General features: G+C 36.5%; 1 protein-coding gene across 1 annotated transcript; it reads right to left on the bottom strand.

Annotated features, from left to right (window-relative positions):
• Positions 1-6,846: 6,846 nt before the first annotated feature.
• Positions 6,847-11,134, bottom strand: LOC104424997 (protein LIGHT-DEPENDENT SHORT HYPOCOTYLS 10). Its single transcript, XM_010037557.3, has 3 exons — positions 10,780-11,134; positions 10,291-10,610; positions 6,847-7,178 (listed from the first exon to the last, which is right to left on the bottom strand). The coding sequence occupies exons 1-2, from the start codon at positions 10,988-10,990 to the stop codon at positions 10,297-10,299; spliced, it is 525 nt and encodes a 174-aa protein (XP_010035859.1). The 5' UTR covers positions 10,991-11,134; the 3' UTR covers positions 6,847-7,178; positions 10,291-10,296.
• Positions 11,135-17,446: the final 6,312 nt, after the last annotated feature.

The following is a 17,446-nucleotide window of genomic DNA, read 5'->3' as shown; positions in this document are numbered from 1 at the left end:
ATTTTGATAGAATTTCTTGACTCGAGGTCATGACATATGTACATATAGTTAGGTTGCGTTTGGTAACGTTTTTGTTCAAAATTATTTTTGAGAACGTAAAAATAGAAAAACTATTTATGTTACGGAAATAATTTTTAATGAAAAAATACGTTTGGTAGAATCGCACAAAATTTCTATTTTTGGAATAGAGTAGGAATGTAAAACATGTATGATAAACCCGTATAATTTTTTTGTTTCTTTTAATTTTTAAATATTTTTATTTTCTTTTTTTTTTTTCTTTTTTTTTTTTCCTTTTGGCCGGTCGTCAACCTCGGCCATGGCCGGCGACCGGCCGACGAGGGCTGGTGGCCTCGCCCAGCCACAGCGAGGCTCGGCCTTGCGAGCCACCGGTAGGTCGGCGTCGCCCAACGGTGGCCTGATAAGGCCGACCATCACCGGTTGATGCGAGGTCCTCGGCCCTTGACGGCCGATCGCCAACAATGGCCGAGACCGGCAACCAGTTAAAGAAAAAAGAAAAAGAAATAGAAGAAAAAAAGAAGTGTTTCTCGGAATTGTTCTCTAAACAATAAATAAGTTTTTTCTACTTCTTGTTTGCTTCCAAATTTGTTCCTAGAACAAAAGTATAAACAAACACGTTTTTTTTTTTTTTTTTTTTTTGTTCCCGGAACAAAAGAACAAAAATTGTGTACTAGGGAACATAAACAAAAATTTGCCAAACACCCCCTTGGTTACCTACCTTTTTTTTTTTTTTTTTTGGTCAGTCCTACTATATGCCTACTTTACACTCACTAAGTTACCTACCTTGAGAAGGGACAAATTCATCTTTTCGATTCTCTATGGAAATAAAACTTTCTATTGACGATATATTTTGTAAGTGCTTCTTTGAGTAACATTTTTCTTTCATTGAATGCAATGGGCATTTATGATTTATCAATTCTAGATTATATGGATGAAAATAATGCATTAGAAGAATCAAAGTTCCAATAGTAAAGTAATTTTTTTGTCTTTATAATTTTGCACCTTTTTCTAATCAAATCCCGATATACTTAATTTGTTTAATCAAGTCCTATTTCGATAAATTTCTTAATGAAATTCCTCGACACCAAACCTGATCAAATTCAGCTAACATAACCATTGAATGATGCCAAAGTATGATAATAATTTATAATGAGGATACACTTGTGGATGTGTATAAAATATTAGCTAATGTAGCTAAGGCAGGAGTAATACATGAATAAAATTAAACCAATGTGAACTTCTACGTAAGAAGATTTTATCCATGTCGCACAATGATGTCGTCCAATGACCACGCCAGTTGGACTTGGATTTGGTGTTGAAGGGATTAGGTTAGGGAATTTGTGAAATTAAAAATTAATTAGACAAACTAGAAATATCACTTAGAAAAAACGCCGAAGTCCAAGGACGAAAAGTGGAATTTTTCAAGAATTAACTGATATCTCTTGACCCCGTAAAGGAGACGATGTAGATGCAAGCATGACGGACCATTTCTAAGGAAATATTTACATGCTACAGCGGTATCTATATTCCTGATCTATCATTGATGCGGCTATTCGAGCCAAAAAATAAGACACCCTGAATCGATCTCAGTTCATGAATCGTGTGGGACTTGCTCAGCACGTATAAAAGCATTTGGGTATCCATAACCCTTTGTACAATAGTTGATAGATGATTTCATCCACTATGCTCTCATCATGAGACCAAATTACGGGTTTTTAAATTGGAGAAATATTGACTATATAGATGTGTAACAAAAACTATTTTAGACATTCATATTGTTCGCCGTTGATATGAGTGATATGTGTGGAACTACAATGGCAGAGCACGTGTTAGATGAGTAAACAAAACGTAGGGCATGTTTGATAAAAATGAATATTAAGTGCCGAAAAGTATCTAATTTTAAGTGTTAGATAATCTTAAGTATGGATAATAGAATTGAATTTTTTTTATGATAATTATAAAATGATAGCTTAATATAATTAATCTCTTGCCAAACATAGAAAAATAGACCATTATTGGTAGGTTTTATCAATATTAATGAGATTCTAATTACTATCATATATTTTTCTATCTAATGAGTTAAGTAACCTATCTCTTACTCATGAAACAAGCCTAATCTCATTAAGTAGTGATTTTTTTAGTTTTCAGCACTTAATTAAATTATAAAATAGGCCCTCACCTCACACAGTATGAGTTGCTAAGATTAATTCAAATTAGATTACAAGGAAGAAACACGGAAGATCAACCAATGAAAATTGGACAGCCCGATTGTCGGCAATATGTTGCCCACGATCACGATGCAAGCCCAGAATGGCCATGGATGGGCCAAAACAATGAGGAGACAGCCAAAGGAATAGAATTTGCCAAAACTAAAAGGAAAAGACAATATGTACGTTGATTGTTGGATCGACGATATGTAACTCTTTACCCATTCATTAACGGATCGGTGATATGTAAACTTAGCGATAGTTGTGTAACTGAATTAATTCACATGTCACCCATCGAACGATGGATGTGGAACATTCTTTATGATGGCAATGGACCTAATTAAAAATCCAAACCTAAAGCTGGGAAATTGGGCTCACGTTTCTTATTTAGCACTTGTAACAATTATTATATACTCACTGGGCACGTGGCCCAATGATAAGGCAATTGGATGGGGTGTAGACGTTTAGTTTCACGTGCGAAATTTGACTATCATTTATTTTGAAGTGTAAGATTCAACTTCTATGTCCTGCAAAAAAGTAGAGTAAAAATCTGAAAAATGGGAAAATTAGAGTAGGACAAAAAAATAATTATTATATTTATACAAATTTGGTTATCATAAAATTTGTATTGAATTTCTGTTACTTTCAGGTCTATCTAACGATCACGTTAAAATGCATCATTTGTGCCAAAAACCCACCTGACTTGAAAATGCTCTCTTCAAGGATGTAATTACATCACTTCTCCAACCCTCCATAACACGTCGAAAGAAGTATACCATAAATGCCAAAACTTGACACAAATGAACACATGAGTACCAAAACTTCCAAAATGTACATTTAAATACCACTTAAAAAAAAAAAAAAACACTTAAGTGCTAATTTTGACGAAACTTATAAGAATTCTATGTGGCGTTATTTTATTAATAAAATTGGTTTACGTAAATTGTTGGAACGTCCACTTAACATCCTTATCCCAAAACAATGTTATTTTGCCACCGAATTTGATTTTTAATATAAATATTAACTAAATTATATTTAATTAACTAAATTAAAAAAAAAAAAAAAGGAATTAGATTTAGGGGCGTGGACACCCTCGCTGCCGCCACCGCCCCACCATTGCTAGAAAAGGCCGGTGAGGTTCAACTAGGGTCGCCGGGCCTTAGTTGGTGGTGAGGGCCAGCAACCCTCACTTGATCTGGGGGAGGGTCGCAACCCCTCACCCCAAAACTAGGTATAAGCCTACCAACCCTCATTGGTAGTTAGCCATGATCGTCGGCCACTAGCCGAGATTTGCGCGACCTTGACTGACCTTTGCCCCACCATCGCTAGTCCTTTCCAACAATGGTGGGTGGTAGCCTCCATGACCCTAGGTTTGATTTTTTTTTTTCTAATTTTTTTGTTTTTTAAAATTAATTTAATTCATATTTATATTAAAAATTAAATTTGAACCAAAACGACACCATTTTGGGTTTATTTAGCCATGTCAGTGCCATATGGACAATTTTTATTTAAAATAATTGCCATATCAATATAAAGACTTATGGGAAGATGTCATGTAAGTAGTTTAGTCGGAAATTCTCACTATTGGCATTTAAGTGTTCATTTTTTTTTTTTTTTTTTTTTTTTTTGATTTTGACACTTAAGTATACTTTTAAAAAGTTTTGACATTTATGTGTATACCCGTGTCGAGTTTTGGCACTTGAGGTGTTTGGCATTCTGAACATGTCTAAATTTTAACTCGTTGTAAACTTTTCGATGTTGGGACATGCATGAGGTTTCTTTAATCCTTAAAGAATTCGTGTCGTGAGAGAGCCTGTCTCCGATGTTTGTGGGCGAGGGCTTTATCAGTCATCTAATGTAGTGGAAATGATAGATCGAATTGAAGAAGTCTCTTAAATAAAATTAGCCTTCACGGGCGTGCTTCGTACGTACAAGATTTTCCGATTTGTGTGACTGATCGGAATGAGATATGGAAGCAATTCATTTCTTCCATCTCCTACCTTTTTCTCAGCCTCTCTCTTTTGAGATTATAGTGTTTTTGACCAAATTCTCGAAGATACAATTACCCCCTCGACGACTTCACTAACTTAGACTTATATAATAGATATGACGGTTGCCCGATTGTGATTCAGGGGTGTACACCAGTGTTTGAAAGTTTGCGTTATTCATGACCAGCTAAAGTGCACAAGCATTGCATATATGTATGTAAAAATTTAACAATCAAAAAGTAATTCGAAACCATCTATGAAATATTTGAATTATTGGTTGATGAAAAGAAACCATTGGCACGAAACGAAGAGATTGAACATTCATGTACATGTGTGGAAAGAGAACAATATATTTTAAGATGGTATGGTTGTTTGAAATTTATAAAAGATTCGAAATTTGAGATTCGAAATGGAAACACGTAAGAGATAAAATAAAATAATTAATTTATGCATTTGCCCATTGATATGATTTATTCAAAATTATCACTTTGGGATAATTTGAGAAAGGAAATAGAGGATTGCGGTTGCTAAAGGAAGGGGCTCTTCTTTTGCTTCACATAATCTACCGACGGCAGCCACTATTTCCATATCATTTGTTACCAAAACAACCTCTTTGTAAATAGTCTACTAAAATACATTTCGAATTGAAAAATTTACCTTTTAAACGATTCTCCATTTATCTCATTGTGGCAGGATCTCACTCTCCCTCATTCATTAAGCCGATGCTCTTATTTCAAGAAGTACATTTTTTTTTAGTGCTCGACCAAGATGAGCAGAGAGAAACATAAGAGAAAATGTCATTTGTCGTCGTGCCACCTCCAATGAAACCATCATCGACCGCCAAACAAAGACCACCACTAGATTCGACAAACGCCGAGGTTGTAGTGGCACGGGCTACTGGAGGCAGTGAGGAGCAACGATTGAGGGCCAAGGCCGCGATACGACGATTTTTTTGGGTTGGGGGGGAGGGGGGGGGAAGGGATGATCGTGCTGTAACAGTAGAGGCGAGTGACCGAAAAGTGACACGTGCAGTGGCGACAGCATGTGAAAGTCTGTGATGGTGGTGGTGTGCGATGGTGGGCTCGGCATGAGGGCAGGGGGTGGCGGCGAGACTGTTTGAAGCCTGAAGCATTAAGTGAGTCTGATGATTGTTCTGGAATTTAGTAAATTCAATGGAATTTTCTCTTATGTATCTCTTTACTCGTCTTGGTCGAACAGAAAGAAGGAAAAAAAACCTCAAGTTGCAGTAAAGACATAAACTTAATGAAGGAGGGGCCAAACCAAAAAAAAAAAAAAAAAAAAATGTTGGAGGGAGAGTGAAATCCTCCCAAAGGAGATAAATAGAGAATAGTTGAACCATTGAAATTTTTAATTCGAAAGATCTTTTTGTCAACTATTGACAAACGTGTGGTTTTAGCAACAAATAGGGTGGAAATAGAGACCACCTTTACAAATATGTAAGTGATAATATACCTATTATATGCATGAAACCCTAGATTATCTCAAACTTAAAAAAGCAAATTCAAATCTGAGCAGATAACTAAGTACCGAAATAAATATCACTGAACCCCAAAAAATCTAAATAAGGAAATAAACAAAATCCCAATATCAAGAATACTTGCCCGTTCTTTTATACATTAACTGTCGCATGAGTCATTCATTCGGTCGATAATTTACTTATTTTCCACTGACAGAGGGCAGATCAAATGAACCAAGAGTAAAGCTACAGAGAGGGACCTAGAGGAAGTTTTAAGTGGAAGAGTTGAGTATTCAGAAGTTGATTTTTGTAAGCTGTTCTTCCAACTTTTGCTGTTTATAGATAAGAAAAGCAAAGTCCAGGCGATTTCATTAGGAAAGAGAGAGGGGTAGAAATACAGGTGCAGCCAATCATCTGCACAATGGAATGAACGAATATAAAGTCCAGAGCAGGGTGCTAATTTTTTATCTTTTGGCCATCAGATGAAAGCACTAATCATCTCCTGAAGTCACCAATATTGATATGGCCATAACAGTTTTAACCATGACTGTGATGTTATAGCTGCTTCGTGCAAAGCTCATCTCTTTTCTTGAGACATATAATCTTTCAAAACCCTAAGTTGAGACCTCGATGAAGCACCAAATAGCAATATCTGTGTTACTGTACTGTTCTGAGAGATATTTTTTACTATATAGCTAGAAAAACATCATTTCCCTTCAAACTTGACTGTTCATCCATGCTCAGCCAAATAGTACATAAAGAGCCCGCCAGAAAAAAAAAAGCTAAAAAATCTGATGTACAGATACAAAGAAAAGAACGAAAAAGGGAGAGGGCAAAGAGAGTATTATAAATGGAAGAATAATTATGGGGGACAAAACAAAATGGAGAATAATCCTAAAATTAAGAAACAAAAGCTGAAATGGAAAAGCCAAAGCCCCAGAAAAAGTTGCATAAAAGAATGGCCTAGATAATTTATGATGTCATAAACCGAAAAAATTTGCTGAACAGCCCAAATGCATCCACAGAAAGAGGATTAACGGAACATGTCGAATAGATTATTACTTAGGAATATATTATGCCCAGATGAATATTTCTTAAACTTAGAAGCTAGAATTAAGTGATTCTTGCATAGGGGAAGATCAATGGATGACAACCAGAGCTGAAACCTGGAAGCAACATATAATCACATAAATCTCAACTTCCACTACAGGGAGAAGCGGATTCGACCACCCACATCACAAGTTACAAGCAAAAAATGCATTTTGCGATGGAACATATGGGTAAAACATTTTCCCAAGCTGAAAAGAAAAGAGGGCATTCCAAATATAGCAGCAAGCCTTGAGCATCTAGGTTTCGTGACCTTAGTTTATACTAGCAACTAGGAATAGAAACGGCAGTACCTTAAGATGAATAGAGCGACTCCATTAGGGACATTGGCAAGTTTTTCTTTCCTTCCATCCACTTGATGAATCGATTCCACAGGACATCCTGAAATTGTATTAATTATTTGTCGTAGTTCTTAAAATATCTTCTGAAGAAACAATATGAACCCTTCTGAAATCTGAAGGCCGGACAAACAGTATTGCAAAACAAAAAGTTCATCGGCCATGAAAACAAGGTCTGGCAAAAAGTGAATATCTATTACTTTTTCCTCCATGTCCGAGGCGCTGGTCATTTCGGTGCTGCTGCATCAAACTCATGGTGAAGCAGCCTTTACAATTTACGGGGCAGAATCTACTTTCTATGTTCATTTCTTTCCCTTGATGACTGTATGATAGTTTATGAGCAGATATACTTGTGCATGCTAGTGAAGAAAACTTTTCGGCTGAGCACCCACAAACAAGATATTTTATAAAAGTATATGCTTTATTCTTTAATGGAGGAATAATTTTTAAGCACCTAAAGTTGAAAACAAGAGCTATTCCGTCGTGAGTTAAGCATTAAACAGGCAAAAGCAATTGCTGTAATCAAAGAGTTGTTAACTCGGTGCCCGCTGTATATATGTGCCCTTGTACAAATCCGAGGCCGGACTTCTAGGCAGAAACAATATTGCAATATGCATTTTCAGAAGCTGGAAGCGCCGGATCTTCACAGACTAAATGTTATAAAATCAAATGGGCATTTAACTTTTCAAATTGCTCAATCTCACTTGGTTAAAAAGATCGATAAATGTATGCCAAATCAATTTCCCTTGTATCATTGCAGTTCCTTGTCACTTAATACACGCCTAGGACATTATTTTTTCTGTACCTAACTCAGAGCCATCACTAGGAAATATGAATTTCCTCCTCTTATGTTAAGTTGTCATCATGTTACTTGACATATCGCACAGCCATTCTCTGAGGGCATACTCGGCTTTCTTTTGGCCATTTTTCCCTAAGAAAATGCGCATTAGCGAGAAAGGCCCATGGCTTACGTACATATATTCGAATTTCAGAAATATCTTTGACGTGAACATTCACGTTAATACTTCTACTGAACAATGTTTAGCTAGGATCAGTTGATGTGCATGAATTATTAACATCTTCTCCTAACTTTGAAGCCTCCATTCCTTAGAAGTGGCAAGGGTTAATTAGTAGATTAATGCCATAAATATTGAGTCACGCTCTTGACCCACTTGCAGTCATCGACATCACTTATTCTACACATTTCTTATGTTAATCGATCTTAACATACCTACGGCTATTCCTGTCTGCTTATATATAATTACTTGTCGTAATATTACAGAAACTTTTTTATAGACAAATTAATCATACCGCTAGAAGAAGTTGTAACCACAACTAGATCCCACTTAAATTAACATGGAATATTCACATTTCTTTGAATATAACTGGCTCCTTCAGACACATTGGCGATAGAATAGGTCCTTAAACAACACTCTTTTATTTATACATTGACAAATATCATATAGTAAGATTAATAAACAAAATTTGCATCTTATGTGATGTTGCAAATTACAAGTGAAAATTTAAGTAAGTGATCATTTTCAACACTAAGTAAGAGTCTATCGCATCACTTTGTAAATCAAATTGTTGAACTAGTCTTAAGAAACCAAGTATTGTTCATATCTCAATTTCTTAATATGGATGAGGCATGCACTATGGCTATTTCCCTAATAATGTGATAAAATTACATATATCAGCAACTACTTGGAGAACCGCATCACATCAGTCTCTTGAGTGGTACAACCAAAAGATGGATTCATTACATACAATTTAATCAATCAACATGGGTTTCTTATCTAGACTTTGAATCGAAAATTTTTCTAATCTAGGAAGACCAATCTTTTCTGTGAGAATGATATAGGTGCGAGCAAAGTAATCTTTTAGTTCTCTGATTGAACTGTGTACAAGATGAAATTCTCAGTTGTGTTTTCATCCCTTTTCCTATGAGGCTGTCAAAGAAGAACTGGTAGACAAGCCAAACCAACAATCTACTTCTTTTTATGACGAGGAAACACGCGATCAGTAGGTAAATCTTAGACTTGTGAAATACCTGGCTAACCTCGTAGATGTATTTTTCCACTTTGGTCTTCCTCTAAGCTTGCTTACGACTGTACTATTTTCACAATGCCAAAGAGAGCATTTCATCATTTGGGTACAGGTAACTAGCCAGGACCTCTATACTCACTAAATAGCCTCTAACTATAAGAATGAAGCATGCGTGTAAACGAGACTTAATCTCGAACAAGGCATTTAAGGTGTTAATCAGATGGGTCTTAGTCACATGTAAGAAAAGGCCGATGCAAACTAAAAGGAAAGTGATGAGAATAGAATCAGACACACAAGATCAAGCGTATGATGTGCTTTACAAGATGTATAACAAAGTTCCCTTATATGGCGCCTTCCTTAATCTCAGAGCAGAAATAATTAAGACAAGTTTTGTAAGTTTCAAGCAAAAGAAAAGGTACTATTAAATAAGCAATTTGCCTTCTCGTACATAGAGGATTGACAATAATGAGAGCTTGCATATAAAAACGTTAAAGGCTAATGTGAAAGCATGCAAGAATCAAATAAAGTATCTGCAAAGGATTATTTTAAGGAACCTCAAAAACTGGATTAATTATTTGATTCCGATCACTATGGTTTCTAATCATTTGCTCCCAATCACTATGGTTATTTAAATTGAATTAAGTGTGTCCATTGTACGAACAGATCATTAATGGGGGCACGAAATCTCGAGAATCTTAAACGATCCGGAGGATTTTTAAAAAGATACCAACATGCAAATGACAAGATTAATGTCATTATAAAGAATTTATAGACATTGTTTTCTATATCGTATACCATACACGGCACAAGAATGATTGACAGAGATTGGGAATAAAGAGGAAGGTTCAGAGATTAGTTCTTCCTGTATGAAATTAGGGTTACTGTTTTCTTTTGTTGCTTGTTATCAATGTACTAATATAACCACATAGACCTATATTGTGTGCATCCCATGCTCTATACGAGTAAAACGCACTACTGGAAGACGCCCGCTTCGATGTCAAATCCTCAATTCAATCCAACTAAGTTGAATGTACGTTCAAGAATTATGCTGATCAAACCGTGTTAGTCAAAATTCAAAATCAAGAAAAATTCTACGGGGGTTCAATTACCACTTATCAAGAGAAGTGCACGGGGCCGGAGCTCGATTCTTCAGTCCCCTTGGTTTGATTCGTCGGCTTCTTCTTCTTCTTATATGGAATCCCCCTTGCCTTAGATTGGCAATCCCTCACTTCCCGGAGATAAACTCGGATGGCACCGCTAGCGAAGGGGTTTGTTTCTGGGGTCCCTCCGTTCTCTTCGTAGGCGGCTCGGAGCCTCCCGATGAGCGCATCAAGGCTTCCCCAGGCTTGCCTGAGCGGGCATGTGCATGGAGCCGGTGGCTCCGGCTGCCCGTAGAAGATGCATCCTTGGATGTGAACTTTAGTCTTGCCTATTTAAAGCATCGAAGTAAAGTCAAGGCAATAAAATTCCATGCATCGGATTTCCGTGACATGTGCAAAATGAAACGATACCATTATGCACATAAATAATTTGCTTAGGCTTCAAAAGTTCATAGGCACTTCTCAATTGAACTCGAAGCTATGAAAGAGTGGCATTACCGAACTGATCGAGATAGCGGAGGAATTCGAGAACATGAGTGTAGTTGCACTGCGAGAGTGGAACTGGTGGCCTTTGGTTCTTCAGGTACTGAATGAAGGCATTCCAATCTCTTCTTTTCTGGGACTCATACCGGCTCGGTGTCGCCGGCGAATCGCTACCGGGAGATCTCGACGACCCTTCAACAGGGTCCTTCCCCCTTTCACTCGACATGATCTCTCTCTCTCTCTCTCTCTCTCTCTCTCTCTCTCTCTCTCTGTGAATCAATAAGAGAGAGACTCCGATGAAAGACTGATGGAGGGCTTCAGTTTTTGCTAAATAAGGCAATGACTGAAAAGATGTAGAGGTCAAAACAGTAGGAGAGGAATCGGAGTGGAGAGGGAGACGAAGAAGATCATGTGATGGGCCTACTGAATAGACATGGCGGGGGCCAGCGGAGAGGTTTCTCTTTCTCTCTCTCTCAATACTTCAATTGCATTTTCCATTAAAATTTTGATTTTCATATAACTTTTCTTCTTTATAATAGACTGTGACAATTATAACCTATATTTCGCTCTCGAAGTTTGAAAAGCAGATGTATACTGATGAAGAATTGGCGCTATAGTGGTCTTATCTTTGACAAAACTAGTCCTAGAGATGTGAAGTCGGATTTCTGGTACCTTCTTTCTCCCTACTCGAACCCTCATGAAAAGAAAATAAGAAGAAAAATTTGAACTTGCTTCGAACTTGAGGATCTAAATGTAAAATGCAAAAAAAGAAAAAAAAAAAAAAAAGGATTTTTTAGACTACAATAAATATATTTCGGTTTAGAGTGCACTAGCATGGTCTATATAAGGATTAGCATGGAATATAGAAGCTATAATCTCTCATCTTTTTTTTTTTTAAAGTTTTTAATGGAAATTAGTTAGCAGCCGTGGAACTTACTCAAGAAGTCCAGCCTTGACTCGTAGAAACTACTTCTCTGGAAGCTTTGTTCATATTTTGACCCCGTTAGTTGAAGAGTAGATGTGAATGAGATCTTCCCTTTGAGATTTCCTGTCGTTGTTCTGCTTGTCATTTTCAAGAATAAACCTGAAAATATCAATAAATTACTCAATAAAACTGCTACACAGAATTTACGCATTAATGTCATTATCCATTGAAGGCATAGTTACAAGTTAAATAAATAAAAAATTAAGTAAATAAAATGACTCTTATACCTGGGCATCATTCAATCCTATGGTGTACATCTGTCCATCTTCCGAGCTTAAATAGTCTTCTTCAATTTCTTTTTCTTGAATGGTCATCTATTATTATAAAGTAAGTTGCCTTGTTTATTCAAAGAAGGAATTTTGCTATGGACAGTTTCTTGATTGGGAAATAGCTTGGATTTCAAATAATTTTTCCAATCTCTAAATTTCTAAGTCCTGATTTTCTTCCTTTTACTGGGTTTATGCTGACCAAAAACTTCATTTTAATATTGGAAAATTATTATTGCAACACACCGACAAACATTACTCCTTCCATTCTACCCACCTCTATTCATCTTCAACCCAAAAAATTATAGAAAAGAGGAAAACCCTCTTTCCTCTTCCTCTTCAGTCATTCACAGTGAAAAACCAAAGAAATTAGGTCGCCATGTGACATGTTTATGGAATTAAGCCAAATTGAGGGGGGGTTAGATTTGACCTTAATTAGTGAGAATTCGTAGGTGCCATGATTTGAGTAGTGCGAGTAAAGAGGGGAGGCCTGAGGTACACGTCAATTCCTTTTTGATAGAGATGACATCTGACCAATCTTTTGTGTCCCACTAAAGAAGATTCCCCAAGCATAAATTTGATTGGATGCCACGACCATATATTTTATTGCCTAATTGTAGAATCATCAACGTCAGATGGTCCAAAAATGATGTACTGGACGACCATCACGCTATTTCCCCTTATTTTATATTCGCAGTTTGGAATGAATCGAAAATGAATATGGAGGTGCCACGACCCTTCCATCAATTTTCCTATGCAATCTTGCGTTGTTTCGTGTAAGCTGATTCTGAATGCATTAATAGAACCACATTAAAAAGAAATGCTCCATTCAGTTGGAGCTTCAAATCAGACGCTCTTAATCATATTCAGCTTACGCATATGTTAGTACTTGCAGCATTCCCTACTTAAAGTTTGTTCTCTCTCCTCCCTCAAATCTTTTAAGTAGATCTAGGGTGACCTCATTTGTTTCTAAGGAAATTAGATAAATTGTCCCTGAAATTTGACCAGCCAATTATATATAATCTCACCAGCCAATTGAAGTATTTTTTTGGAGAGAAATGGTTGGGTGACACTTTTTAATGTCCTATGAGAATAATAATATGTTCTCAATCACAAAAAATCAAATAAAAAATAACTATAAATTATTATGAGATTCACTCTTTTACGAATTTGTGACTCACTGTAAACTGTTATTCTCACGGTAGCTCAAAAACTAATATACTAATAAAGCCCTTTTTTGAGTAACAAGATCTATGTGGATTTGGGTCATATTTTAAGCAACTATATGTTATTAAGCAATAATTGAGTTTCACAATGTTCTTAGGACTTGTTTGGGAAATGGCCAATTCTTGACTATTTATGTTCTTTGTTCTCCGGAACCAAAAAAAGAATATAAATAATTTTAGTAATGTTAACTAATTTTTCTACTCTCAAGAATAAATTTGAAACTGAATTAAAAAGTATATAAAAAAGTTATTTCTTTGTTTTTAGGAACAATTCTAGAATCAAGCCATTTCCGCACCTTTTTTTTCTCTCTTTTCTTTTCTTCTTCTTCCTCCTTTAGTAAGTCGGCAAAGTCTTGCCTTGGCTAAGTAAGATCGGCCTTGACTTGGCTGGGCAGGGCTCGACCTTGCCTAGATCTAGAAGGTCGAGCCTTGCTTGGGGCTAGTGAGGCTCCCCTGAGGCTGACGAGGTCATTAGCTCTCATTTGATCAGTTGCCAACCATTGTCAAGGCTTGACGACTAGCTAGATAAAGAAGAAGAAGAGGAAGAGAAGGAAAAAAGAAAATCAAATTCTCAGAAAATTATTAAAAATTTTAAAATATTCCGTCACCAAAAAAAAAAAAATTGAGGGTCATACCAAATGCATTATTATTCTTTTTCTATTTTGGAAATAGAAATTTTACACAATTCTGAAAAGTATTTGAATGCTTAGAAACTCGCCTAGAAAACAAAATTAGAAAAATTTATATCTATGCAGAAATTATTCTTGGCAACAAGAGGTTACCAGATAGGCCCTTGACAAACTTCAGAGTGTCCCAACTAGGGACAAGCATCAGCCTAAGGGAGTCCTTTGAACCAGATTGAACCAACCCTAAATGGTAAGTTTTGGTTTGGTTTAAGGGTCTATAGGATAGGTTCTAGATTCTAAAATTTGAGAACCAATTCCGACAAGGTAGGTTCCTACACTCCTTGGACCTAGAACCTACTCACCTTGGAATTACTTACCCTTAATTTGCATATCTTTCAGACTTGTCTAGTGGAGGCTCTGACACTTTTAAGATGATGCTTATTTTGTCCTACAATACCGAAAGTTGCAATTGCTTCCTTGGCTGAATGGTTTGTTTGCAGCTTCTGCTGGCATCCATCTGTCTCCATCTTTGGTGAACACAAGCACATTGGGAAAACTTTTTGTGAACATGGATTATCTAATCTCCATCTCCTTCTTTCAAGCTATCAATGGCTCTCAACACTTCACAAAAATATAGTTGAACATGTATTTTTTTTTTAATCTTTTTATGGATTGTTGCTTTTGGCATATTGGAATTTTGGTTATTACTTTAACTTTCATTGTGCTATTATGGAATGAGTTGGATAGCTTCCAATTGCTTTATATTTCTATTTATTTTGTATCGTACTTCTCATTGTGTTGTTGCTCTACTATTTTGTGCTATAACTGCTATTTGTCTCAATTGCAAATAAGGGAAGACTTTACTAAAATTTATCCTATCAAGGAATAAAAAAATGAAATAAAATATGAAATAGGTCAATTCCCAAATAGACCCTAAAATTAGACTAGATCAACAGGGTTGGTTCTAGAGTCAGTTCCAAGATTTACATAATAGGTTTTAGACTCCAAAAATTAGGAACCGGTCCTAATAGATAGATTTCAGTAGAACCATTCACTCTTAGTTTCAGCTCCATAAACATTGTAAATGTATAAAATTTTAATAAACTATGGTAATTTTTTTTGTTTTTTACCAATAAGCATTGAGGTCTACGGTGGGTCCAAAAAAACACACGTTCGCATGAAATTCTCATGTATTATGATTGTCATTGTCTCCATCTCATCGGTAGAAGCTTTTTATTGTTAGCGTTTAAGGTTTATGTTTAGAACTTTAGGGTTTAAGGGTTGTCATCACTTAGGTATTTTATTCAAATGACAACTTTTTTTATTTCATATAACCTTTTGAGAGGAATCTCATGGCAAACAAGAAATTACTATAAAATACTAGGAATCAAGCTATTAGAACAAGTTTCTCCATGTTTTGCCAGTTACAAGAACTTTGAGTGGGCAAAATTTCGGAAGAGCATAACTCGATGCTTAGGCATCTTTTTCCAAGGACCCCTTTTTCGTAACTTTTCAAAAGAAGTCTTATAGCCAATAAAAAGTTACTTGAAAATAGTAACAATCAAGTTATTAAAACACGACTCATGTTATTTTTCCTGTCATAAATAGTTTGAAAGGGAAAACTTGGAGAGCTCATAACTCAATTGCTCAGAACGATTCTGGGATGATTGGAGCTACTCCTGTAGCCTCTCCACAACCCCAATAAATTGAGTTATTTTTTTCCCGGAAGAACATGATTCTATACGTGATATTACGATAGAGCCCAGCTCTAATCATCTTCAATTGCATATTCCTTTTGGGCAGCACACCGGATGTATTTCGGAATGGACTATTTCACTACATCGCAAGTTTAATTTTCCAGATGGAATAATAGAAGCTCTGCAAAATCTATCAGGCGTAACCCAAGGTAACAATTTAGGGTAACATTGAATAACTGATAATAGTTTTTTATAGATATACTAACCAACCAGATTTCTATCGAATCTTGGAGATGGTTCTACCTACCTGGAAATAAAGCTACAGGCGAAGCACTTCATCTTTGCTGTAAATAGATACCCTAATCTCAAATAATGACAGGACTGATCCCATTTCGGGATTGAGACAGATACCAAAAACAGTTCATTGAATTCAAACCGCGGATTTAAAATGACTTGAACGTGCAGCTTGTGGTACGATCTTAACAGTATCAGTCAATTCTTTGATCCTTTCTTCTTAAGGCTTTGGTCCCTTTTCACTCCAGAGGCTTTTTTTACTCCGTTCTCAGTTGATTTTGTTGTCTCATCTCAAAGGGTAATTTAGGAATCCTCAAGCCTACACTAGTGTTCGTGTTCCTTGATGGCATCTTCAATCACTCATCTTTACTCCGATGTCCAATCTGTCACGTTCCTGTTATTCTTTTTCAGGTAGCACGTTGTACCATGGTTAACATGAGTTGTTGGATTTTACATTTTTATGGATGAGCTTGAGTTAGGTTCTCTTGCAATTTTGTTATAATTGATTCAAGGTCATGTTATCCTACTAATTGGCTGATATCTTTTTTATACATGAAAATGCACGAAAAACAGTTGCCTTGTCGATCAATTTTCTCTTCATCACACACCCATGAACCATGAATAGAATGAATTTATAGGTAATAATTTCTCTCAAACTGGAATTAAGCACTATTTAGATCTTTGGCGTGTTGTGTGAAGGAACAGAAGAAGAAGAAACATTGGTGGGTCACGACTTGCAAAGCTGTATGACAGTGGCAGTGCAATTATTTTTGGGAGAGATTAAAGGACGAGGGATTTTTTTGTCATTTGCAAGCAGACATTTGCTAATGCCCTAACACAGCTTTCTTGGTTCTTGTTTCATATATTGTTATCTCAGACATTCCCCTCTATACTATTTCCATGGAGTTATCTCCATCGATTATTAGTAATGACATCATGTGGGGGTGAAACTGTGTGTATCCATGACACGACCATTTGTATCCGCACATTTTCCTATCGTTCCGTTCCTCAGTAACGTAGATCTTGGCTTCGTATCTAACCTAGAACCGTTGAAAAAAATGCCTTTTTTATTGGGAGAATACTTTTATTTACTCTCTAGTTATAGTGTCTGCCTCCCCGGAAAAATACAAGAAGAAGCTTCCGGCGGAAATTCCGTGGGTGGCCCCAAGAAATCGACCCCATCAATTTGCAACAAGAGAGTCCGTGTGAAGAGTGAAATGAGAGGAAGTTTCCAAGTGATGATTACATGAACAGAGACTCGCTTTCGTGAGTAATTGACAGCAAGTGATGTATACATAAACAGAGACTCAGGCTCTACACTCATTTATAATTCCTTTTGAGAATTGACCTACCTGCCTTCGAGCATCGGGCCTCAACAATGACATGTAGCAAGAGCATTGTGTGGCCAACGACTGAGCTAGGGCATGGCGCAGTGGCACCGGCATGGTGGGGGATTTGATCTAGCTGTGTGTCAGAATTGGTTCTTTACTGAGAACGCCGCGGTAGACTGTCCCCTTGATTGAGTCTGATGCGAAGCATTAGTTGATGAAGTTTTCAGGGGCGTTCATGAATAGAGACCTCTACTGCA

This window comes from Eucalyptus grandis, chromosome 11 (assembly GCF_016545825.1).
Source record: "Eucalyptus grandis isolate ANBG69807.140 chromosome 11, ASM1654582v1, whole genome shotgun sequence".
Taxonomy (NCBI): domain Eukaryota; kingdom Viridiplantae; phylum Streptophyta; class Magnoliopsida; order Myrtales; family Myrtaceae; genus Eucalyptus; species Eucalyptus grandis.
The sequence above is the reverse complement of the archived record's forward strand: the minus strand, read 5'-3'. Positions and strand labels throughout refer to the sequence as shown.